The sequence below is a fragment of the Scyliorhinus canicula genome, chromosome 1, assembly GCF_902713615.1.
Source record: "Scyliorhinus canicula chromosome 1, sScyCan1.1, whole genome shotgun sequence".
Taxonomy (NCBI): domain Eukaryota; kingdom Metazoa; phylum Chordata; class Chondrichthyes; order Carcharhiniformes; family Scyliorhinidae; genus Scyliorhinus; species Scyliorhinus canicula.
The window spans coordinates 155,359,557-155,383,516 of NC_052146.1; the positions used below are offsets into that span (position 1 = coordinate 155,359,557).

At 46.2% G+C, this 23,960-nt stretch overlaps 1 protein-coding gene across 3 annotated transcripts in view; it reads right to left on the reverse strand.

Annotated features, from left to right (window-relative positions):
- Positions 1-23,960, reverse strand: part of inpp5b (inositol polyphosphate-5-phosphatase B) — a 246,141-nt gene that overhangs the window by 214,568 nt on the left and 7,613 nt on the right. For all 3 annotated transcript variants that reach the window (XM_038801314.1, XM_038801334.1, XM_038801323.1), the window contains exons 2-4: positions 22,191-22,270; positions 19,611-19,708; positions 4,621-4,644 (exon numbers count right to left, since the gene is read on the reverse strand). In XM_038801314.1, the coding sequence (XP_038657242.1) occupies positions 4,621-4,644; positions 19,611-19,708; positions 22,191-22,270 (202 nt within the window). The remainder of the gene's footprint in view (positions 1-4,620; positions 4,645-19,610; positions 19,709-22,190; positions 22,271-23,960) is intronic.

Sequence of the window (23,960 nt, forward strand, 5' to 3'; positions counted from 1 at the left end):
TGTTACGGGTGCCGGGGGGTGTTTATTATTATTATTATTATTGTTATTATTGTTTTGTTGATATATATTTTTCAAAAAATTCCAATAAAAATTATTTTTAAAAAATAAGTTTGTGGAAAGAGGGACCAATGTTAACTGCTGAGCCAATCTGACTCTGTAGATATGTGCAATTAAAAGTCTGACATCTTTTGCTCGAGTACAAAAAAAAAAATCTGTCGGCAGACACCCATTCATAGCTACTCTATCGGCAATCAGAAGAGGCAGTATCCACGATGAACACAAATTCTTTCCGTTCTTGTCCGGTCACTCAGGCAGTGGAGTAACGGCACTGATCCCCGCCCTGCCTGAGGACCCCCATCTCGTCAGCTATGCTTGGGTAGTGCACCTACAGCACTGGTCACCGTCCTACCCGGGGATTCCACCCATTTTTGCCCCGCACCCCATTCGGAGCTTTTGGTTCAAAAATCTTTTACTGTATTTTTAGTCTGTGGTTTGAAGAATGCTCTTTGCCACAAGTTTTGTTTGTTTTCCGGCGACCCTTGGGTCGCTATCCCACATGCTATTTACATCCTAAACACTTTACTACTGGATGGAGAAATTGTCCGTCCACTCACCGCATCGATCACACAGGCTGCAAGACTGCTCGCGCTGTGACAGTATTTTCTTTTTGGATGTCTTGTCCTCAAAAATATTTGGTTTCAAAAAAAATGAGGGAGTCACATATGGTGACAATTCTAATGGGCAACTGACAATAAAAGGACAAACAGACAGACATAAGAGATCTTAACCAAGGTAATAACAGATATTACGCTTGTGTCCACAGGAAACCCAGAATAACAGAAGACAGAGGAAGACCAAGAAGGAAGAGAACATGAAGATAGACATCATGATCTACATTTGGATCTTCGTGGGATCACTACAGTTGCGCGTGGATGCGACCCCCCTGACCCCCTACCCCACAGGCTGTGAATGTTTCCCATCCCTGCCACACACCACACCCAGAGACAGCCACTGACACACCAACCTGGTGTGACAACCTTCTAAAATGGTATTCTCTTTCATACATTGTAGAAGCCCTGATAGTCATAGCGATACTCTGTAGTGTCATCCAGACACTGAGACTTTGGAAATGGCAAAGGAAAGCCTCCCGCACTCCGGTATATAGGCTCAGACCCCCTATTTTCGGCCTCCAGCAAACCCCCCCACTCTCTCTAAGTAAATAAAGTGCATCGACTAATTTCTGTTTGTCTGTTCTAATAAAGAAAGATGTGAAATTCTGTACTTGACTGCCAGGATACAGAGAAATGTAATGCTGCTATTATATAGTTTATACTGTTTGTAAATTCTTTTGATTGACTAAAGATAGTTTAGAGAAGGATAGTTAGAGGTTCCCGTGTTTTAAGTGAAAAAGAAATGTAATGCATGTTTAAATGTTACAGTGCCCCTTAGAATTTTATAATGATGTGATGTACATAAAGCAATTTAGGCAAAGGTTCCAATCCATAGGACAGAGTAGGATAGAACCTGTCCTTGATTGCGGGTGCTCGACTTAGGCTTCGCGTTGAGGATCACAAGGAGGGAGTGTAGCCATCTGGGATGGCCACTTTAAGTACATATAAAATGGACACTCACAGAGCCTATAGGGAAAAATGGACACTGCCAAGCAACAAGCAGGCACAGAGCCTGAATGTATATTTGGAAGGAAGTCTGCAGACGGAACCGAAACTCTGGGTTGATTTACATATTGATGGCCCATCTCCGGGAAACAACGAGTGCTCAGGTAGCCGATACTGTCCCAAACACTGTCCGACGCCACTACCCCAGCAAGAAGACACAAACAAAGCAAGGCCAACGGCCACTTAGGACATGCCCTGCCATCAGGGCGCCCGCCCCGTTATTGGCTTAGATCGATGGCAGTGATCAAGAAGCTGCCCAATTAATTGGGACCAAGTTTAAGGCCCGCCTAAAAGCGCGCAAAGCACGTCCAAGTATAAGAAGGAACACCTGCGAAAGGTTTGTTCTCTTGGATTTGTCTCTCAAGCGGAGAGACCCTTCCACCAGCACCAGCAGAAGCAGAAGCAAGTAAGTTCAAGTTCAACGCTCGCTACCAGACGGACGACCTTAGCTGTACTCCTGTTACCTCTTTGAACCCAACAGCCTCAGATCCGAACAACGGCCATTGTTCCTCTGACCTAAGTGGGCACCCGAAGTTAAGTATAGGTGTAAGTGATAGTTATAGTTTAGCCTGTAGTGTTATTGTGCATGAGTAAATCATACTGTGTGTAAATAAAGACTTTGAACTAACTAACTGGTGTATTGGCTCTTTGATTGGTATTCGGGTTGAACCCTGTGGCGGTATGGAGAGATACCTGGCGACTCTGAAAGTATACTTATAATTAGGATTAAGAAAGGCGACCTTATTAACCGCTATATTTATAGCAAGTAAACAGAGCAACAAATTTCAGATTAGAACTCTTCGCTTTCCATCCTAATGAAGAATTCTATCATGTTACCATAGAATCACAGAATTTCTAGTGCAAAAGGAGGCCATTCAGCCTATCAGGTCTGCACTAACCCTCTGAAAGAGCACCCTACCGAGGCCCACTGCCCTGCCCATGACCCCAGCAAACTTCCACATCTTTGGACACTAAGGGGCAATTATAGCATGGCCAATCCACCTAATCTGCACATCTTTGGACTGTGGGGGAAACCGGAGCACCCGGAGGAAACCCACGCAGACACGGGGAGTATGTGCAAACTCCACATAAACAGTCATCCGAGGTTGGAATTGAACACGGATCTCTGGTGCTGTGAGGCAGCAGTGTTAACCAGTGTGCCACTGTGCTGCCTCTGATGATCACAGTTGCCTAAAGGACCCCACACAAGATTATTGATTAACCCCTTCTTATTGCATAATATCAAATCTAGAATAGCATGTTCTCTAGTTGGTTCCTCAATATACTGGTCTAAAAAACCCACCTTGTACACATTCCAGGAATTCATCTGCCACAGTTTAGCTGCTAATTTGCTTTACCCAATCTTTATGTAGATTAAGTCACCCATGATTGCTGCAGCACCCTTGTTTCATGATGCATTTAAAATTTCCTGTTTCATGCCATCCCCTACCTCATCACTACAGTTTGGAGATGACAGACAACTGCCACAGATGTGTTCCACCCTTTGTTGCTTCTTAGCACCATTCAGACTGATCCTACATCTTGATTCACTGAGCCAATATTCGCTTGCAGTATTTCACAAGAGCAAAGGTTCAGTGGATAATAACATTCCACATAAGTTTAGTCAGGCTCTCTGGAAGATTAAATCAAAGTCAACACGATCAGTGCTGACTTAACGGGAGTTATGAGAGCAAATTTGCCCCCTTATTTCACATCTCTAACTTGGTTTTGCCTCTTTCAGTGTGGACTTTTTGCAAACTATCTCGTCCATTCAAATCTCTGCTGGAAAAGCTGTTCAGTTCCTTCAAACAACTGCCAGTTGGTGTGAGCTGCTAAAATTCAATGTTTGCTTTTAAAAATAAATTTAGAGTACCTAATTCATTTTTTTCCGATTAAGGGGCAATGTAGCATGTCAATTCACCTACCCTGCACATTGTTTATGGCTGTGGGAATGAGACCCACGCAGAAACGGGGATAATGTGCAAACTCTACACTTCCGTAAGCAAACCTACCAAATAACCACAGCTCCAGAGCACAGAAAAAATGAGTCAGCTTTTCAAATGTAGTCATGATGCATGCTGCTGCTGAGTCTCATTCTCCCTGATGCCGCCTCCGTGCTCTCACAACTCTCTGACTCCCAAGGTTTATCAGTACTCTGCAAATCCTTGGATGGTCAGGGCAATATTCTGTCTTGTCCCAGGGACAGGCAACTCAGTGTGATGAATTTCAGCAATTCAAAACAAAGACCCAAGACCCCTCCCATTCCCGGGACTGTTTGAAAAAGCTCAGAAGCTTGCCCTCAGAAAGGAAAATGGTGTAAGTGGCAAGGCTGGTTGCTCATAAGCCAGTACCTGTGGCCAAAGCAATTTCCTGTAGGAAGCTGAAGCAATGTGGTCAGTTGGACAGCAAAGCCCTGGAAGTTTGTAGCTCCTCAATTATAATTTTGCAAACTCTATGACCGTCAGCACATCCAAAATGTTGTAATCAAGTCCCGCTCACCCATTATTGTGACAACATTAGCTCCAAGTCCCCTAATTTAGAATTCTGGACATCACATTTAAATCTTCATGTCCTTTCCCAGTCCTTCTGTGTGTGGTGTTTCAAACCTGCAAGTTAATTCTAGACCTTTCTATCCCTCTACCTTAATCTCTGAAATATTTCTCTAACCTCATGCTTCACCGGCTACTAATGGTTGTGCCTTCATCCAGTCTCATGCACCCCCCCCCCCTCCCCCCACCACACCCCTTACACTCTCTACCTCCCTCTTCTCCTTCAACACCCTCCTTTTCACCCACCTCTTTGACCAAACTATTGAGCCTCTTTTCTGATATCGCCTTCTTTGGCTCAGCATTCCTGTGCTGTGTAAGTGTGAATTGATGTTTTAAGTATGAATTTATCAATTTAGAAATACATGTATGAGACAGTTAAAACAAATAAGACTTACCAATAACATGTGTATCTGGAACCACTGAAAAGTAAATGGAAAAATAATATCAGAATATTATGCTATGTTAAACATTTACAATTTTAAAACATTTATTCATGTAGATGCAACCTGCAGAATGTTCAAGAGGTGGCTTAACAGTGATTGGATCACAGCAATTACTCCCTTGTCCACAGTGTTACAATCACAGTTGATGTTATAACTGGATGGGAAGATCCCAGAATGGAACCCTGGCTCAAAAAATTGTAACTTTTACAAGTTATGTTGGAGGAACAAAGTCACAGGACGGCTAATTAGTTTTACGACAAGAAAATAAAATGATTAAACAGGAATAAATTGGATTGTGATACAATACGCGTTTACTCCCCCTTAGCGTAATCGGTTAGCTCAGTTGGCTGGACGGCTGGTTCATGTAGGAACGATGGCAACAATGTGGGTTTAATCCCCGTATTGGCTGAGGTTATCCACAAATTTGAAATGCATCATTGAAATGCATCCACGTCTTCTTCCTTGCCTGAGATGTGATGACCTTCACCACCAGTCAGCTCTCTCTCAAAGGGGGGGAAAGCAGCCTATGGTCCTCAGGGACTAAGGCAACTTTCATTTTCAGGTTAACAATTACACACAGGTTGTAAGTTTAACACATATTACAAAGTACACATGAGCGTTTTCAAACTCCACCCCCAAAAAACACACTTCAAAATCTTCTCATTATGCTTTCATTTAGCAGTTTGCGTTCTGAAAAACAGATCTGGTTTTACAAATGATTTTTAAACAAAGCTTCCTCCCCACTTTAACAGCAGATCCAGTTCAGGATTTCACACCAGCACCTTTTATGATTTATTTGTCTCAACTGCTGTGCCAACTGTTCACAATTGCTTTACCTCTCGATTCCCAGACTATATTAAAATGGCATCAAATGCTTGATTTATCTTTAATATCTGCTGTCCCACTTTAAATCTGGTTATTGCAATTGTCTCTTTAACTCAGAACACTTTGTTTATCTTTGTCTGAACAATACTTTGGTCTCTGTTCTCTTGACTCAAGTTGTCTTAAACATGCCTTCTGACCCAATTCCCTGGTTATCCGGACTGTAACTTGTAAGCCTGTTTTGTTGCAGCTCCTCACCTTTCTTCAGGCAGAGTTGAGAGATGAAATGAAATGAAATGAAAAATTAATGAAATGAAAATCGGTTATTGTCACGAGTAGGCTTCAATGAAGCTACTGTGAAAAGCCCCTAGCCCCACATTCCGGCGCCTGTTCGGGGAGGCTGATAAGGGAATCGAACCGTGCTGCTGGCCTGCCTTGGTCTGCTTTCAAAGCCAGCGATTTAGCCCAGTGTGCTAAACAGCCCCTGATGTTCACTCCCTGAAATCCTGTCTCCACTACCAACAAATTCAACTAAAACTTAAAAGCTTTTCTTTATCCTTACAAGGAACTCCAGTTGCGAAGAAACCCCTGCTAGTTCTATTTACTCTTCACATCATACCTTCTCTAAGCACAATAGAATCACAGTTGGAATTGAAACCAACCACCACACTTTTGTCCAACATGAATCTTACTGTAAGTTTTACCCTCCCAGGCACAGAAACACTAAATTAAACACATTTAAAACGATACATTATTTCTAATATTTATCAACACAAAAATAAATGGCTTAAAAAAATAGCTTTGAGGGTGGCAAGTGGGGCAGTGGATAGCACTGGGACAGCGGTGCTGAGGACCCAGGTTCAAATTCCGGCCCTGGGTCACTGTCCGTGTGGGGTTTGCACATTCTCCCCATGTCTGCGTGGGTTTCACCCCCACAACTGAAAGATGTGCAGGTTAGGTGGATTGGCCACGATAAATTGCCCCTTAATTGGAAAAAAAACCTAATTGGGAATTCTAAATTTATTAGAAAAAAAAACAACTAGCTTTGCTTTCCTAACATCAGTGATTGACCAGTTCGTCTTACTTCAGTTCAACGTACAGTACAAAAGCAGATCATTCAATCCCAACTTGTCTATACCATTGCTTATGCTCCACAAACTCCTCCTCTCACCTTACTTTATCTCACCATCTCAACATATAGAACATTACAGCGCAGTACGGGCCCTTCGGCCCTCGATGTTGCGCCGACCTGTGAAACCATCTGAAGCCTATCTGACCTACACTATTCCATTTTCATCCATATGTCTATCCAGTGACCACTTAAATGCCCTTAAATTTGGCGAGTCTACTACTGTTGCAGACAGGGCGTTCCACACCCCTACTACTCTCGGAGTAAAGAAACTGCCTCTGACATCTGTCCTATATCTACCACCCCTCAATTTAAAGCTATGTCCCCTCGTGTTGGTCATCACCATCCGAGGAAAAAGACTCTCACTGTCCACCCTATCTAACCCTCTGACTATCTTATATGTCTCTATTAAGTCACCTCTCAGCCTTCTCCTCTCTAACGAAAACAACCTTAAGTCCTGAGCCTTTCCTCGTAAGACCTTCCCTCCATACCAGGCAACATCCTAGTAAATCTCCTCTGAATCCTTTCCAAAGCTTCCACATCCTTCCTATAATGTGGTGACCAGAACTGCACACAGTACTCCAGGTGCGGCCTCACCAGAATTTTGTACAGCTGCAGCATGACCTCGTGGCTCCGAAACACAATCCCCCAACTGATAAAGGCTAGCACACCGTACGCCTTCTTAACAGCCCTATTAACCTGGGTGGCAACTTTCAGGGATTTATGTACCTGGATGCCGAGATCTCCCTGTTCATCTACACTACCAAGAATCTTGCCATTAGCCCAGTACTCTGCATTCCTGTTACTCCTTCCAAAGTGAACCACCTCACACTTTTCTGCATTAAACTCCATCTGCCACCTCTCAGCCCAGCTCTGCAGCTTATCTATGTCCCTCTGTAACCTATAACATCCTTCAGCACTGTCCACAACTCCACCGACCTTCGTGTCATCTGCAAATTTACTAACGCGTCCTTCTACACCCTCTTCCAGGTCATTTATAAAAATGGCAAACAGCAGTGGCCCCAAAACAGATCCTTGCGGTACACCACTAGTAACTGAACTCCAGGATGAACATTTGTCATCAACCACCACCCTCTGTCTTCTTTCAGCTAGCCAATTACTGATCCAAACGCTAAATCACCTTCAATCCCATACTTCTGTATTTTCTGCAATAGCCGACCGTGGGGAACCTTATCAAACGCCTTACTGAAATCCATATACACCACATCAACCGCTTTACCCTCATCCACCTGTCTGGTCACTTTCTCAAAAAACTCAAGAAGGTTTGTGAGGCATGACCTACCCTTCACAAAACCGTGTTGAGTATCGCTAATCAACTTGTTCTTTTCAAGGTGATTATAAACCTCTATCTCTTATAACCTTTTCCAACATTTTACCCACAACCGAAGTAAGGCTCACAGGTCTATAATTACCAGGGTTGTCTCTACTCCCCTTCTTGAACAAGGGGACAATATTTGCTATCCTCCAGTCTTCCGGCACTATTCCTGTCGACAAAGACGACATAAAGATCAAGGACAAAGGCTCAGCAATCTCCTCCCTGGCTTCCCAGAGAATCCTTGGATAAATCCCATCTGGCCCAGGGGACTTATCTATTTTGACATTTTCCAAAATTGCTAACACCTCCTCCTTTTGAACCTCAATTCCATCTAGCCTGGTCGACTGAACCTGAGTATTCTCCTCGACAACATTGTCTTTCTCCAGTGTAAACACTGACGAAAAATATCCATTTAACGCTTCCCTTATCTCCTCTGATTCCACACACAACTTTCTACTACTATCCTTGATTGGCCCTAATCTTACTCTAGTCATTCTTTTGTTCCTGATATACCTATAGAAAGCCTTAGGGTTTTCCTTGATCCTATCCGCCAACGACTTTTCGTGTCCTCTCCTCGCTCTTCTTAACTCTCCCTTTAGGTCCTTCCTGGATAACTTGTAACTCTCAAGTGCCCTAACTGAGCCTTCATGTCTCATCCTAACATAAGCCTTCTTCTTCCTCTTGACAAGTGCTTCAACTTCCTTAGTAAACCACGGTTCCCTTGCTCGACAACTTCCTCCCTGCAAATATGCAAATATGCTTCCCTTCTCCCCCATGTACTTAGCTAGCTTCCCATTAACTGCATCTATGCTATTTGATTTAACTACTCAATGCGACAAATACTGCAACTTCATTACATTCGGAGTAAAGTAGTTTCTGTGAATTCCCCATTGGATTTATTAGTGACTGTCTCACTTTTACCACTCCCAGTTTTGGTCTACCCCACAAAGGGAAACATCTTTACATCTGCTGAAGCCCTTCATAAATGTATATGTCTCAATCAGGTCACTGCTGATTATTTTCTTTTCTAGAGAAAAGAGCCCCAGCCTGCAGTCTTAGTTGAAATTTACTATAACGTGGAATGAAATTACTAATCAGGAGTAGCTTGCATTATGTTGACCCATGTGCTTTGGGGAATGCCTGTATTTTCTTTTTGTGGGAAGCTCCCTTTAAGACTAGGGAGAATTGGAGAGTATTCTGAAAGAGAGTCAATTGGATTCTTGATTATCATATCATTAGTTTCCAAAAATGCCCATGTGACCCAAGGTTGCCAAGGAGATGAACAGCGAAGACACAAGAGATAAAGTTGCTTTCAAGGGGGTTGGATTTCAGCCTGTGTGCTTAACAGTTCAGAACACATTGAGAATCCATGCAAGAAAAAACAAGCAAGGTTCTGTCTGAATAGAACACTTTTCTGTTTGACAGTTTTCAAACAGATCCTTGTCCTTGAGAACACAGCAGAGACTGTGTTACTGTGGAATACAGTTGGAAAGAACAGAGATCTGAAGACATGAAGAGCAAAGGATGATGGATTGGGTAAAACCCAGTGATGCTGTTTAAGCGTTGCCAGAGTCCAACAGACCATTTAAAGAAGTCGGAGAAGAGAGTCTCTGAGGACTCCGTGTCATCAGGACTCGCATGACCTGAGTGAGAGAGCGTTTGCAGCCATGCACATTATTGGTGGTAACCGTGTTTGAGGACTTTGAATGGAATAAGGCTTACGGGAATGCAACTCAAGGGCTGAAACAATTGGATGAGAAATGAGAGATCCTACTTATCAGACGGCACGTTGGAAAGTCAGATGCTGCCCGTGTTGCGACGTTTGTGCAGAAAGTAATGTGGGTGCTTGTAACTACCGGTGGCATATCTTTGTTGTATCTGCTATTTAAAGTGAAATTTACCTTTTTGTTTGAAATATCATTTGCCTGTTAATTAATGTTTTAATTATGTTGGTTTTAACTGGTTTATTACAGTAAAAGTTGGAAAATTTAACATCCTGTCCGTTGGTTTTCTTTCTGTTGGCTTTGTGGGATTTCTTTCTTTCAAAGGTTGTCAGCCTCTAAAGAGATTGTAACAGGTAGAACGTGCTTGACCAACCTTAGAGAAAGAAATAATAAATGGGAATAGATGCAGGAAAAGCATTGGAAGGGGAATGGGACAACTCATCGCCGCCGACTCATCGCCAGCCCAACTCATCGCCAGCCCAACTCATCGCCAGCCCAATAAAAACAGTACAGTCAACAGACTTCTTAACAGCGCTCTGGAGTGAATGGAATCTATTTAAACCAACAGACTTCTTAACAGCGCTCTGGAGTGAATGGAATCTATTTAAACCAACAGACTTCTTAACAGCGCTCTGGAGTGAATGGAATCTATTTAAACCAACAGACTTCTTAACAGCGCTCTGGAGTGAATGGAATCTATTTAAACAATTTAAACCTATAGAAAACAAAGGACATTTTAACATATTTTTCAGTAAATTGACTCTATATATATATTGCATATATATTTCTCATTGTATCTGATTTGTATTGGAGTGTCTGTCTCAGCCGACCAGTGGTAAAATGCAGTTTATTTGCATTTTTCCGTCCGTCTCTGGTTAAATACAATCGTTTTTATATTGGGCACTTTTTAAATAGAGTCAATTTACTGAAAAATATGTTAAAATGTCCTTTGTTTTCTATAGGTTTAAATTGTTTAAATAGATTCCATTCACTCCAGAGCGCTGTTAAGAAGTCTGTTGGTTTAAATAGATTCCATTCACTCCAGAGCGCTGTTAAGAAGTCTGTTGACTGTACTGTTTTTATTGGGCTGGCGATGAGTTGGGCTGGCGATGAGTTGGGCTGGCGATGAGTCGGCGGCGATGAGTTGTCCTAGACCCATTGGAAGTGGGTTGTACGGATTTTCAAAGGTAGTAGGTACGTAAAAGGTTTGTGCCAAAGATAATTGTGCACAAAGTTACGCACAATGTGAACACACGGATAAAGATGACTGTTAAGGCAGAAAGGTTGAGTCTGAAAAGAAAAAATGTGATTTCACAGGACTGGCGTACAATCCACCGGCTGCATTATGCCCAAAAGACAGTGCAGCACAATTGGGCCAGTAGATGCTGGGGGATCCCTCTTCCGGGATCTACCCGGCGCGCCACATCTTGGGAGTCATTACAATATGAATCGCGCCCATTGTGGGGGGGATCACATCTTGGCAAATCCACATATTAGAGTGAGACTCCCACGCTCTAACCGAGGGGATCTAACTCTCGTCTTGGAGATCTCGGGTGAGCACTGATCTCCATAAACGGGGTCCAGACAGAATGGCACTCATGGAGATCTCCCAGGGGATCAGAGGCCTCCCAGGTACTTACCCTCTGGGCAGGGTGGCACCCTGGTGCTTGTGCCACATGGACACTGCCAGTCAGGCACCCTGGCAATGCGAGCCTTGCACCCTGGCACTGCCATGGTGCCCATGTGGCACTGCCAGGGGTACTGTCAGGGTGCCAAACTGGCACTGCCAAGGTGCTGAGTTAACATTTTCCCTGACTGCAAATCAGGACAGGGGCTGAGGACCGCCTTATAGGCGAGTTGGGACTTTGAAAATCGTGTCGGAGGGGAGGGGGGGGAGGGGTCGAGAGGTCACAACACACTGAGGAGTTCAGGCGAGCGGAGCTCCTCTATGCAGAAAATGAGACTAAGTGAGGTCCCGTTGGGGCGTTCCCTGCTGACGCCCCATATTTACCCCAAATGGGCGTTTAGTAGCGTGGTGCTTCTTGGAGCTCAGAGTGTTGGGAAATACCCGGCAATATGCGCTCGCTACGGGACTCTTTCCGTTCAGGTACATTGTACCCCTTTTCCTTAATCTTAAGTATAGAATTAACTGGTCAAGTTGATGAAAAGTGGAAAATGGAATTCAATCTGGAGAAGTGCAAGATTTGGGGAGGGAAAACAAAGCAAAAATATAATAAAAAGTAGGATACTAAAATGTGCAGCAGAACAGAGGGACCTTGGAAAATGTGAGCCAGATCTTCATTATGGAGGCAGATAGTTCGAGTCAAACCATGCGGGTGAGTGTAGGACTGGTTAAAAGGTCTGTCTGGGTTCTCTGGGACTTCAGTCGTTTTAGATGCTGTTAGGCCTACTTGCCCTCACCCCCCATGCCAATCCCATGCCACCTTCATGCCAACTCATAGCCTTCACCCAGGAACCATGGCCTTTCGTACCCGCTATGCCATCTCCACAGTACTCATGTATGACTGACGATGACATCTCTAAGGCAGTCATGCATTCACAACTTCAAGTATGAACATCACCCAGAAATTAGGACAAGGTTAAGGCAGGACATCTTGAGGCGAACCTCAGGAAATGTGGCACATCGACCACAGAAAGAAAATCACAAGAAAAACGCAAAGATACACAGCTTTGTACACAGCATATTTTGTTGCAAGCTTGATCCCTCACTTTCTCTAGTCACTTGCATTAATGGGCAAATGCTGAGCTTGCTCTGGCAATTCTATTTACCACCTCATTGTCAATGCCGACATTTCTGGAGGTTGTGATTCAGAGACTGGTGAAGTTATCGACAGCCTTTAGAGTTGTGTTACTGATAGTTATAGTAGGTGGGTACAGTCAGAATTTGGTGGAGTATTTCTGTCTTCCTTAAGCTGATAGTTCACCCATCATCATTCACCCATTATCATTAGACACTTCTGAAAAACACTCCATGATCTACTGAAAGGCATGCTTACAATGCGAAATGAAGGTAAAGTCGATCGGCCAACAACAAATTCCACATCATCATTTGAGATACCTTAATTGCAGATTTCAGTCGTCGTAAGTTCGAGAGATTGCCATCTGTTTTGCATCGGGTGTACATTCCGTCAACATTTCCATCAAATGGCCCAGAAAATATGGCAGAAAATAACATACTGAAGAGCACAGGGACTGTGACACCTGGTTGCTTCACATCACCTGTTCTACCAAAGGAGTCTGTATATTCATTACAGTCAGTGGGTCTGACCGTCATTTCATCATGAAATTGTGGTAACAGATTGCGCTACCAGAAATTTCAAATTTGGCTAAGACTTTCCACAAGGAACCTGTCAAAGGTCTTTGTCAGGTCAACAAAGGCACAGTCGAACACCATCTGTTTTTCACGACATTTCACTGTGGTGAACGTATTGCATTAACCATTCACCATGTATGTAACTGTATCACGCTGTTGCCCATGAGGGCTCCACCTATGGACCATTGTAAGGTATTACCTGGAATGTATCATGTTGATGCCTTTGTGGGCTCCGCCCCTGGCTCCACCCCTTTAGGGGGGTATAAAGAGCAGTAGCCCTGTAGGCGGCTCTCAATAGCAGAGCAGTCGCAGGCAGGCACTGTTCTAGTTGATTAAAGCCACAGTTTCCTTCTACTCCTTGTTTCGCGTGAATTGATGGTCGCATCAATTTAATCGACGTCAACATCACAATGGAATTGGCCCTCAAACCTGACTGACTAGAACTCGACCCACAAGCCACGGAAGCGAAAGGGATTTTTTCGAACTGGCACCGCTGTTTCGAGGCCAACCTCGCCGCCTCCTCCTCGCCTTCCGTCTCCGATGGTCAGAGGCGGAGCTTCCTCCATGCCCGGGTGAGCCATCAAATCTCTGTACAACTCGAGGAAGCTTCCACCTATGCAGATGCCCTCGCAATGCTGAAGCGTCTATACGTAAGGCCAATGAACAAGGTGTACGCGTGGCATCTCCTCACTACTCGCTGCCAACGCCCCAGGGAATCGCTAGAGTACCACCTATGCAACCTCAACGTCATTACGCGAAGTTGCAACTACCAGGCCGTTACGGCCACTCAACATATGGACCTCGCCGTCCAGGACGCCTACGTGGCTGGAGTCAGGTCCAACTCCGTGAGACAGCGCCTACTCGAGAAGGGTGCCCGAGACCTGGAAGAGACGGTAAAGCTAGCCTCCTCCCTAGAAGTAGCGTTCCAAAGCCTCAATGCGTTCCCGTCCGATCACGCAACCCCCTTGTGGACCCCCGACCAAAGAGTACCCCAGGCCTGTGCCACGCGGCTGCCCGCCCAACACGGGGGGCTACCCTGCTATTTCTGCGGCCAGCATCAGCACCCCAGGCAGCGCTGCCTGGCCCGGAATGCGAACTGCAGCGAAAAAAAGACTTTTCGCTAAGGTTTGCCTGGCCAGGTCCAAACCCTCAAAATCGCAGGCCCGACCCTCAACCTCACAGGCCCGCAGATCCCACAGTGTAGCAGCTTATCTGCCGGCTCCGCCCCACCCGAACGAGTCATCGGCCTCGTTTTGCCCGTGGGGGAAGCCATCTTTAAGCCTGCACGACGTGTGCGACTCACGGGGGCTGCCACCTTGGCAATCCTCGCCCACGCGGCCCGCCACATGCGATTCATGGGGCCACCATCTTCCTCGCTGCCCGACACGTGCGACCGACGGGGGCAGCCATCTGGTGACCACCCCAGCACCTCCGACCACACCGGCTACCCGCAACTCAGCGCGGTCACCCTTGACCAGTCGCGACCCAAACACCTCCGGAGCTCCATGATGACCGTCCGGGTAAATGGACACGAAACACCTTGCCTGTTCGACTCCAGGAGCACAGAGAGCTTCATTCATCCTGACACGGTAAGACGCTGCTCGCTCCCAATCTTCCCGGCACATCAAACCATCTCCCTCGCTTCTTGGTCGCACTCGGTGCAGATCCGGGGGTGCACTACCGCAACACTAGCAATACAGGGCGCCGAGTACGCCGATTTTAAGTTATATGTACTCCCCGACCTCTGCGCACCTCTCCCGTTGGGACTGGACTTCCACTGTAACCTCAGGGGCCTAACTCTGAAATTCGGCGGGCCGCTACCCCCACTCACCGTATGTAGCCTTGCGACACTAATAGTCGACCCTCCTCCGCTCTTCGCAAATCTCACCGCCGACTGTAAGCCAGTCGCCACCAGAAGCAGGCGGTACAGCATCAAGGACAGGACTTTTATCAGGTCCGAGGTCCAGCGACTCTTGCGGGAGGGGATCATCGAGGCCAGCAATAGTCCCTGGAGAGCTCAGGTGGTGGCCGTCAAGACCGGGGAAAAGAACCGGATGGTTGTAGATTACAGCCAAACCATAAACCGGTCCACGCACCTTGATGTGTACCCCCTTCCCCAGATCGCAGGCATGGTTAACCAAATCGCACACTACTAGGTGTTCTCCACGGTGGATCTGAAGTCTGCGTACCACCAGCTCCCAATCCGCCCAGAGGACCGCCACTACACGGCCTTTGAGGCAGACGGCCGCCTCTTCCACTTCCTCAGGGTGCCCTTCGGCGTCACAAACGGGGTCTCGGTCTTCCAAAGAACCATGGACCGAATGGTGGACCAGTACGGGCTGCGGGCCACATTTCTGTACTTGGACAACATCACCATCTGCGGCCATGATCAGCAGGACCACGATGCCAACCTCCAGTGATTTCTCCAAACCGCCCAAACCCTTAACCTCACTTACAAGGAGAAATGCGTTTTCCGCACAACCAGACTAGCCATCCTGGGCTACGTCGTGGAAAACGGGGTTCTAGGACCCGACCCCGACCGGATGCACCCTCTCCTGCAACTTCCCCTTTCCCACTGCCCCAAGGCCCTGAAAAGGTGCCTCGGGTTTTTTTTCTATTACGCCCAGTGGGTCCCCAACTATGCGGACAAAGCCCCCCCACTAATCAAGGCCACCATCTTCACACTGGCAACTAAGGGTTGCCAGGCGTTCAGCTGCATCAAGGCGGACATCGCCAAAGCCAAACGATCGGTAGCCTTCATGTTTGATAATACGCAGCGGGGCAAGATCAAGAATGATAAGATCTTGAGGTGGAGGATCGAACTCTCCATCTATAATTACGATATAGTATATCGTCCTCGGATGCTCAACGAGCCCCCAGATGCCCTGTCCAGCGGCACATGCGGCAGCACGCAAGATGACCGAATCCGGGCTATCCACGATGACCACTGCCACCCGGGGGTCACCCGGCTTCTCCACTACATCAAGGCGCGCAACCTGCCCAATCAACTGAGAGGTCAGAGCCATGACCAGGGACTGCCCAATCTGCGCGGAGTGTAAGCCGCACTTCTATTGACCGGACGCACTCCACTCTATTAGGTCCCTCCTTTGCACGGCCACAAACGAGACCCCTCATGATCGCCTGTTTGTTTTCCCCCAGGAAATCCACCTCCAGGGCCTCGCTTCCGTCCTGGCTGAAGACACCGGGGCCCGTCCTACTCTGCAAACACGTCAGGAGCCACTCCCTGGTCGAGAGGGTCCAGCTCCTACACACCAATCCCCAGTACGCATCCATAGAACACCCTGACGGCCGACAGGATACGGTTTCCCTCCGGGACCTGGCACCCGCAGGTTGCACTACCACCGCCACCCCATCTTACCCCGCCCAACCTACGCTGACCAGCGCCCTCACCCCTACATGGCATCCGCACCCCCTCCAGCCCTCCATTCCCCCTCCACTGACCCACAGGAATGAAGCTCCAGAAGACACGCTCCCAGAGTCCACGTCTGTGCCCGCACCGGCGACTTCACTACCCATGCCGGCACAGATGAGTTCGACACCTGGGCGAGCTGCGATACCAGAGCTTTGGCGATCACAGCGCACGATCCGGACGCCGGACAGGCTGAACTTGTGAACCCTTCACCCCTGCCGGACTTCATTTTTTTAACAGGGGGTGAATCTGGTGAACATATTGCATTAACCATTCACCATTTATGTAACTGTATCATGCTGTTGCCCATGAGGGCTCCACCAATGGACTATTGTAAGGTATTTCCTGGAATGTATCATGTTGGTGCCTTTGTGGGCTCCGCCCCTGGCTCCACCCCTTGAGGGGAGGTATAAAGAGCGTAGCCCTGCAGGCGGCTCTCAGTAGCAGAGTAGTCGCAGGCAGGCACTGTTCTAGTCGATTAAAGCCACAGTTTACTTCTACTCCTTGTTTCGCGTGAATTGATGGTTGCATCATTCACTTTTTTTCCCCAAAGTGTGAAGACCATATCACAAGTGCCTCTGAACCCATTCTGACTTTCTGGAAGTTCACTTTCTGCTTACCAGTCTGATGGGTAGAACGTTTGCTCAAATCTTACCAGCTATCACAATCAACGAGATTCTTTTGTGGTTCTCATACAGACTTTTGTCCTTTTCCTTTGTACACGTGAACAATTGAGGCATCCTTGAACTCCTGAGGAATGGTTTGATGGTCCCATATTCTTTGATATAATTCTGTGAATTTGATAGCTAGCTGGGATCCCCAGATATGTAAATTTCTCCTCTCCTGGGATTCCACCCGAGCCTGGAGGGTAAACCTCCACAATAAAGGGGTTGCAGTCCATTTTTCACATTTGGAGTGTGTTATAATAATTATTATAATAATCTTCATTGTCATAAGTAGGCTTACATTAACACTGCAATTAAGTTACTGTGAAAATCCCCCAGTCGCTACATTCCTGCGCCTGTTCGGGTACACAGAGGGAGAATTCAGAATGTCCAATTCACCTCACAAGCATGTCTTTCGGGACTTGAGGAAGGGAACCGGAGCACCCAAGGAAACCCACACAGACACGGGGAGAACGTGCACAGACAGTGACCCAAGCCAGGAATCGAACCTGGGACCCTGGAGCTGTGAAGCAACAGTGCTACCCACTGTGATACCATGCATCTACGTTATCCTACTCTACCGGAGGATGAAGCACACAAGAGTTAGTAGATTTTGCACCACATTTATCACAAGCTGGAAATGGTGGCTGGGATTCACCGAGCCTCCGGGCCGCAATCACGCTCGGCGCGGCGGCAGAGAATGGGGCACCAGACCCGCAATCGGGTCCGACGCCTTCCCGCAATTCTCCGTCGACAACTGGCCGAGTTCCCGCCATCGTGGTTCACTCATGGTTCCACCCGACGGGCACTCGGAGTGGCGGCTGCGGACTCATGTTGCGCGGACCCGCGACCGAAGTGCAGGGCCCCGTATCGGCAGCCGGAGCTTCGAGGACTACTCCAGGGCCCTGCTCGACCCCTGCAAAACAGAGAATCATTCTGGACTTTCTCCAGGAAAATCCAGAGTGATTTGTGCCTGTTTTCTCACGGGTGTCGGGACATAGCTCCATTATCAGAGAATTCCGCCCGGTACTTTTTGCTATAAAAGCAAAATACTGCAGGTGCTGGAGATCTGAAATGTAACCAGAAAGTGCTGGAAAAACTCATCAGGTCTGGCAGCATCTGTGGAGAGAGAAACAGAATTAACATCGAGTCCAATATGAGTTTTCTTCAGAACACCTGAACAGTTTTGAAAATAAGTCGTATTCGACTTGAAAAGTTAGTTGGAACCCTCCGGCTATTGGGATTCTCTCTTCTCCTCCTCCTCCTCCATCCTCCATCATCCACCCCTGCCCCCCCCCATAAGACATAGGAGCAGAATGAGGCCACTCGGCCCAACCAGTCTGCTCCACCATTCAATTATAGCTGATATTTTTCTCATCCCCATTCTCCTGCCTTCTCCCCCCCCGAAAGTGCACCCCTCCTGCGGGTTTCCCAACGGCATGGGGTGGCTTCAATGGGAAATCCCATTGACAAGTGGCGGGAGTATAGAATCCCGCCGTCAGCCAGCAATACGCCGCCAAGAAACACAGCTGGGGGAAAAAGAGAATACCACCCGTTTACTCTGTTTCTCTCTCCACTGATGCTGACAGACCTCGCGAATTTTTCTTGCACTGTTTTGATTATTAGTATTTTTTGTAATACTCATACTAATGCTTCAAGCTATTTCAATGGATTCTCCATTTTAGGGGCTATGTCCCCAGGCGTCGTAAAAACTGTAACCTGTCACGCCAGAAAAACTGCTATCAAAAGGCCACATATTCGCAGCCCTGCAGGGGGCTAGCAGGGACCCATCGTGAAGCTTGCAGCTTTAGCTCCTGCACTTCCGGGTCAGAGGCCACGCATGCACACGGTGGTGGCCTCCAGCAGCCGGGCTGTGCTCCATGGCGGACTCAGACCGTGGAGCTGGAGCTTGTAAATAGTGCACCCAATCAGACGCACGCCTGACCCGGACCGCCATCCCAAAATTAACCCGGTCCCCACTGCGTTCTGATCAGCCCGCCCCCGACCATGGTGGCTGCGGACTCAGTCCGCAGCCACCACGCGAGTATACCAAATGGTAGGACCATGAATGGTCCATGCCATCAGGACTGCGGCCGGACGAGGGCGGAGAATGGCGGGGTGGGCTTCCAGCAATGGCCACAGGTAAGGGATATGTGGCATGGCGTACTTCCCGGTTCGCTGCTTTTCGGGGGCTCGAGAATCAAGGAACCGGTGCAGTCCCGATTCCACGCACGAAAGTGGATTCTCCGCCCCGGCGCCAGACGCAATTTTGCAATTGGGGTGTGGAGAATCCAGCCCAATATTTTTACTGGGTGCAATGTAACCACATCACCAACAGTGGGTGGTCCGGTATAATTCCCGAAGAGATGAATTCACAGTATTGCCTTGACCATTTGGGGAAAGCTTCCAGAAGGACAAAACCATGTATCCTCCCATGACCAAAATGTTAGGCCACTTCTCATGCATCATCTATCTAGAATTACAAGAGCAGCAAGTCAGTACCTTCCTCAATCACAAAATCTTTTGACATGGGCACTATTTCTTCCAATGAAACATCCTCTGCGATGATCGCCATTCTTCTATGAGTGTACATAAAAATCCTAAGAGGAAAAACTCAGGTTTATAGACTGAAACAATTTGTTTGGACAAAACTGAAATAGCAAAGTGACATAACTTTAAAAAATTCATTGCCAGGATGCGAGTATCACTAACAAGGTCGGAATTTAGTGCCTGGCATGAGTTGCTGAGCTGATTTGTCTTGAAAGGCTTTCAGCGGTTTGATACAACTGTGTGGCTCGCTGGCCATTTCAGAGGGCAGCTGAGAGTCAAAAATGGTGGTGAAGGACTGGATCATTCATAAGCCAGACCAAGCAAGGACGTTATATTGTGTTTACGACAATTTGAAAGCTTTTTGGTCACTTTTATTAAATCTAGTTTTTTTTTTAGGAATTCAATTCAAATTCTCAAATATCTGCAATGCAATTTGAGCTTGCATTCCTTGGATAAGTTCTGGAGTACACATCCAGTAACATTGTCTCGAGAATAACAAACAGGACAATGCTTCATAAAATTAAGTTTAGTTCACTCAATCGAAAATCAGTCACAGCACCCAGCAACAAAATGCGAAGTTTGGTGGTGGGAAAAGGTTGTGAACGAAACAGTATCACCGAAAAGTCTTGTAATCCCATCGCAAAAGGTTGAAAAAATCCTTTTGGTACCACAGAAATCATCAGACATATATTCAATTCATCAAAAGAACTTCCCTTATTAGAAGTCAGTGTATTTTCCAAACCTATTTAAAATTGGTTTCTTTACTAAAAGCTTCCTTTTTGATCTTTTCACCAATACTTTGGATTTTGTAAAGCTGCTCCTACATGAATGGAACTCGCAGTGATAACCTTTGCAACCAACTTCATGCTGCATTCTCGTAGGTAGCTTCCTAACACAGGGCTTGGCTGAATTTGAGTTCTCATTCCAAGTGTCAGCATGAAATAACTTTACAGATGATATTTGCATGATTTGCAACTGTTGGAACAAGAAACTCACTCAGTAAAATGTTATGGCCACAAAACCTGCGGGAGTTTTGATGTCAAATCGTCAGTATTTGCATCACCACCCCACCCTGAACCTCACCTTAGCCACAGGATTTAGCACAGCAAAGGATGAACGTGGAAATCCCAAAGTTGCAGTCTCTCATTCACAGCTCCGACACAGGCCGCACTGTGGCACCCTAACCTAACCCAGCCAGCATTCACTGAAACCAGGAGACAATAGCCCCTTTCGCCCCTTCTAATGTTGCTACAAAAATCTCAGTAAAATGTGTTGCACTAAAAAGGTTTTTAAACTGAAATCTGAGTAACAACTGCTGCTCAATAACTGATCTAGCCCTGAAAAATATGTGGACTATTGTTAAATGTCTACACTAATACTCATTACTATATTTTTAAATATTTTAAAAAGTAAGAGTTTTCATTCTATTTCAATTTCCATCTCCACCTCACATTTATGTTCCAATTTTGATTTTGCTGTGTAAATCTTTTTTAAGTGGCTTGTTTATTAGTCAGAATTAGATTTACATTTCCTGCTTGGCTGTTAATGTTGCTTGGACAAGTTTTGATATTATTACAGTTTGACAATGGAAATAATTCTCTCGATGTGCAATTGATTGTAAACTTCTGACTAGAGATGACAAGATCTCTCGGCACAGCTTTCTTTGAGGTCAGCGCCATTGGTTTACTGCTGACCATAAAATCCAGATTTTGGTCTTTAAGGCTAAAGAAAATTATTGAAGCTAAAAGTCTTGATTTGAAGGGCACAGCATAATTCATTTGGTTTACAGACTGCCCCACACTGCCCAGTTAATGGAATCAGTGAGATCCCAGCAATCGGCAGCTACCTTACAATATGTGACACTGCAGTTAGGTGGGTAGACTGGCTCAGCTGAGGTTGATCTCCTCAGAGATTAAGGGGATATTTAATAGAGGTGCTCAAAATCATCAAGGGTCTGGACAGGGACAGACGGTTCCTATTGATGGAAGGACCGAGAGTCAGAGGACACCAATTTAAAGTGATTGATAACATGAGAGAAAACTTTTTTATGCAGTGTTTAAGAACTGGTTTGCACTGCCCAAGAGGGGGCGGAGGCAGATTCACCCATGGCTTTCAAACGGTAATTGGATAATTATCTGAAGAGATAAGATGTGCAGGGCTACCAGGAAAAGGCAAGGTAGTGGGATGAGCTGAGTTGCCATCAGAGAGAGCCCGCAAGGATATGATGGGCCAAATAGCCTCCTTCGACGCAGCAGTCATCTTATGGTCCTAAGTGTAGGATATTAAAGACAGACCCTTTCCCAAGTCAGAAAAATCACAGAGAATTAGACCAGGAAATCACCAGACCTCGAATATTATTTGCAATCTTAAAATTGACTTGATGTGATGCTAGGTCACCTATCATTTGCCACTTACTGTTAACTACAAAGGAGTACACTGTGGATTCAATAACAGGTAGGTTCTCTATATAGGTGGAATTTAAAACCAAGAATCACAAAAACACTTTAAAGATTAGAAAAATAAGGAACTCACGCATATTCACTGTTGCATTCCACAAGCCCTATAATACGGCTTTCATTCGATTCTCCATCCTGTATAGTGCCTTGTACCGCATACAAAAAATGTTAAGGAATATAGGAAATAAGAACAGGGATAGACCATTTGGCCCTTGGGCCTGCTCCGCCATTCAGTTATATCATGGTTGATCTTCTACCTTATGTTATTCTCGAAGTCTGAATAATGATTGTAGACTTCCAGTTAACACAAATACTTTATTCAATGGGTTTGTTCTGTTTCCAGAGCTTAACTAGATATAATACAATCAAGAGGTATGACCAGTGAAGCTAAGGTAAACTGCCTATGCTGAGCTGTCTCTGTCTGCTGCTGCTCACTAACCCTGTGCTTCTGAAAGAGGCGGATCCTCCCTTGGGCTGGACCCTTTATACCCGTCTCTGATGCTGCCCTCTAGTGACGCTGTGGCTGTTATATCTGTCTGTAGTCCCTGGTGTATGTACAGATTTATGTACAGATGTACAGATCACTGCATACCTCAACACCATCTTCCCGCACTATCCCCATATCCCTTAATGCCTTTACCATCTAGAAATCTATCAATTTTGGCCCTGAACATATTGAATGACTGAGCCTCCACAGCCATCTGGGGCAGAGAATTCCAAAGATTAACTATCTTAAATGGCTGGCCCCTTATTATAAGACTGCACCCTCACGTTCTAGGCTGCCCAGTCAGGGCAAACAGCCTTCCTCCATCTACCCAGCCGAGCCCTGGAAGAATTTTTTATGTTTCAGTGAGACCAGCCTCTCATTCTTCTAAGCTCTGGAGAGTGCAGGCTCAGTCTCCTTAGTGTCTCCCCATGGGACAATCCTGCCGGCCCAGGATTCAGGCCGGTGAACTTTCAATGCACTCGCTCTATGGCAAGGAAGAAACAGAACTACTGCGAGTACAAGGAGAGATACACTTGCAAATTTGATAAAATCCTATAAATCTTGCACCTTAAGCTGCAGGTAAAACAAGGTCATATCCTGACTCTCCCCATTCTGGCTGCAACTTTTCCTGATGTCGGTAGCGGGTGGGGGGGGAAAGTGGGTGAGATAGGATATATCTATACAGTTTAGCAATGTCAAAATCACATTTATCTATACAGGCGGGCTAAGCTTACCCAAAGTCAGAATTAAATAACAATTCAAAAGCAAGTGGCTGCAGTCCTACATTGGCTGCCATTCAGCCACCGCAGGGCTGGGAAGCAAAACCATCACCTGACGTGCTGTTCCTTAGTTCAAGATGAATATCATGCATCCAAATAAAAGGCTATCTGAGGAGACAGTGTTGTAATACGAAAGAGCACAATTTAATCCGTTTTTGGTCAGAAACGGAGGGGCTTGGACCTCAGTTCTTTACAACTATATTTGTGACTTAGATGAGAGGACTGATTGTAACATTTTAAAAATGTGATCCCCCATTCCTTCCAACCCCTTCCCTTCCCTTCCCTCTCCCTAAACGTGACTTCCAACCTCACAGGCTCAAATATATGATTCGCCCAAATCGGAATTGACTTCCAAACCACCCCATTTAAAATGTTGCCGGAATTGTCTCCATATCTTCAGGGTGGAGACAACCACCAGGTTTGCCGAATATTTCACCGGTGAGAACGGGAGCGAGGCCCTCACCGGCGCCCTCAACCCCAACCCCCTACATGATTTTGACTCCATCCATACCCATTTGCCTCCGAATCCCACACCACCCAACACCTTCTCTGCATTTGCCATCCAGGAATAGTATATCAA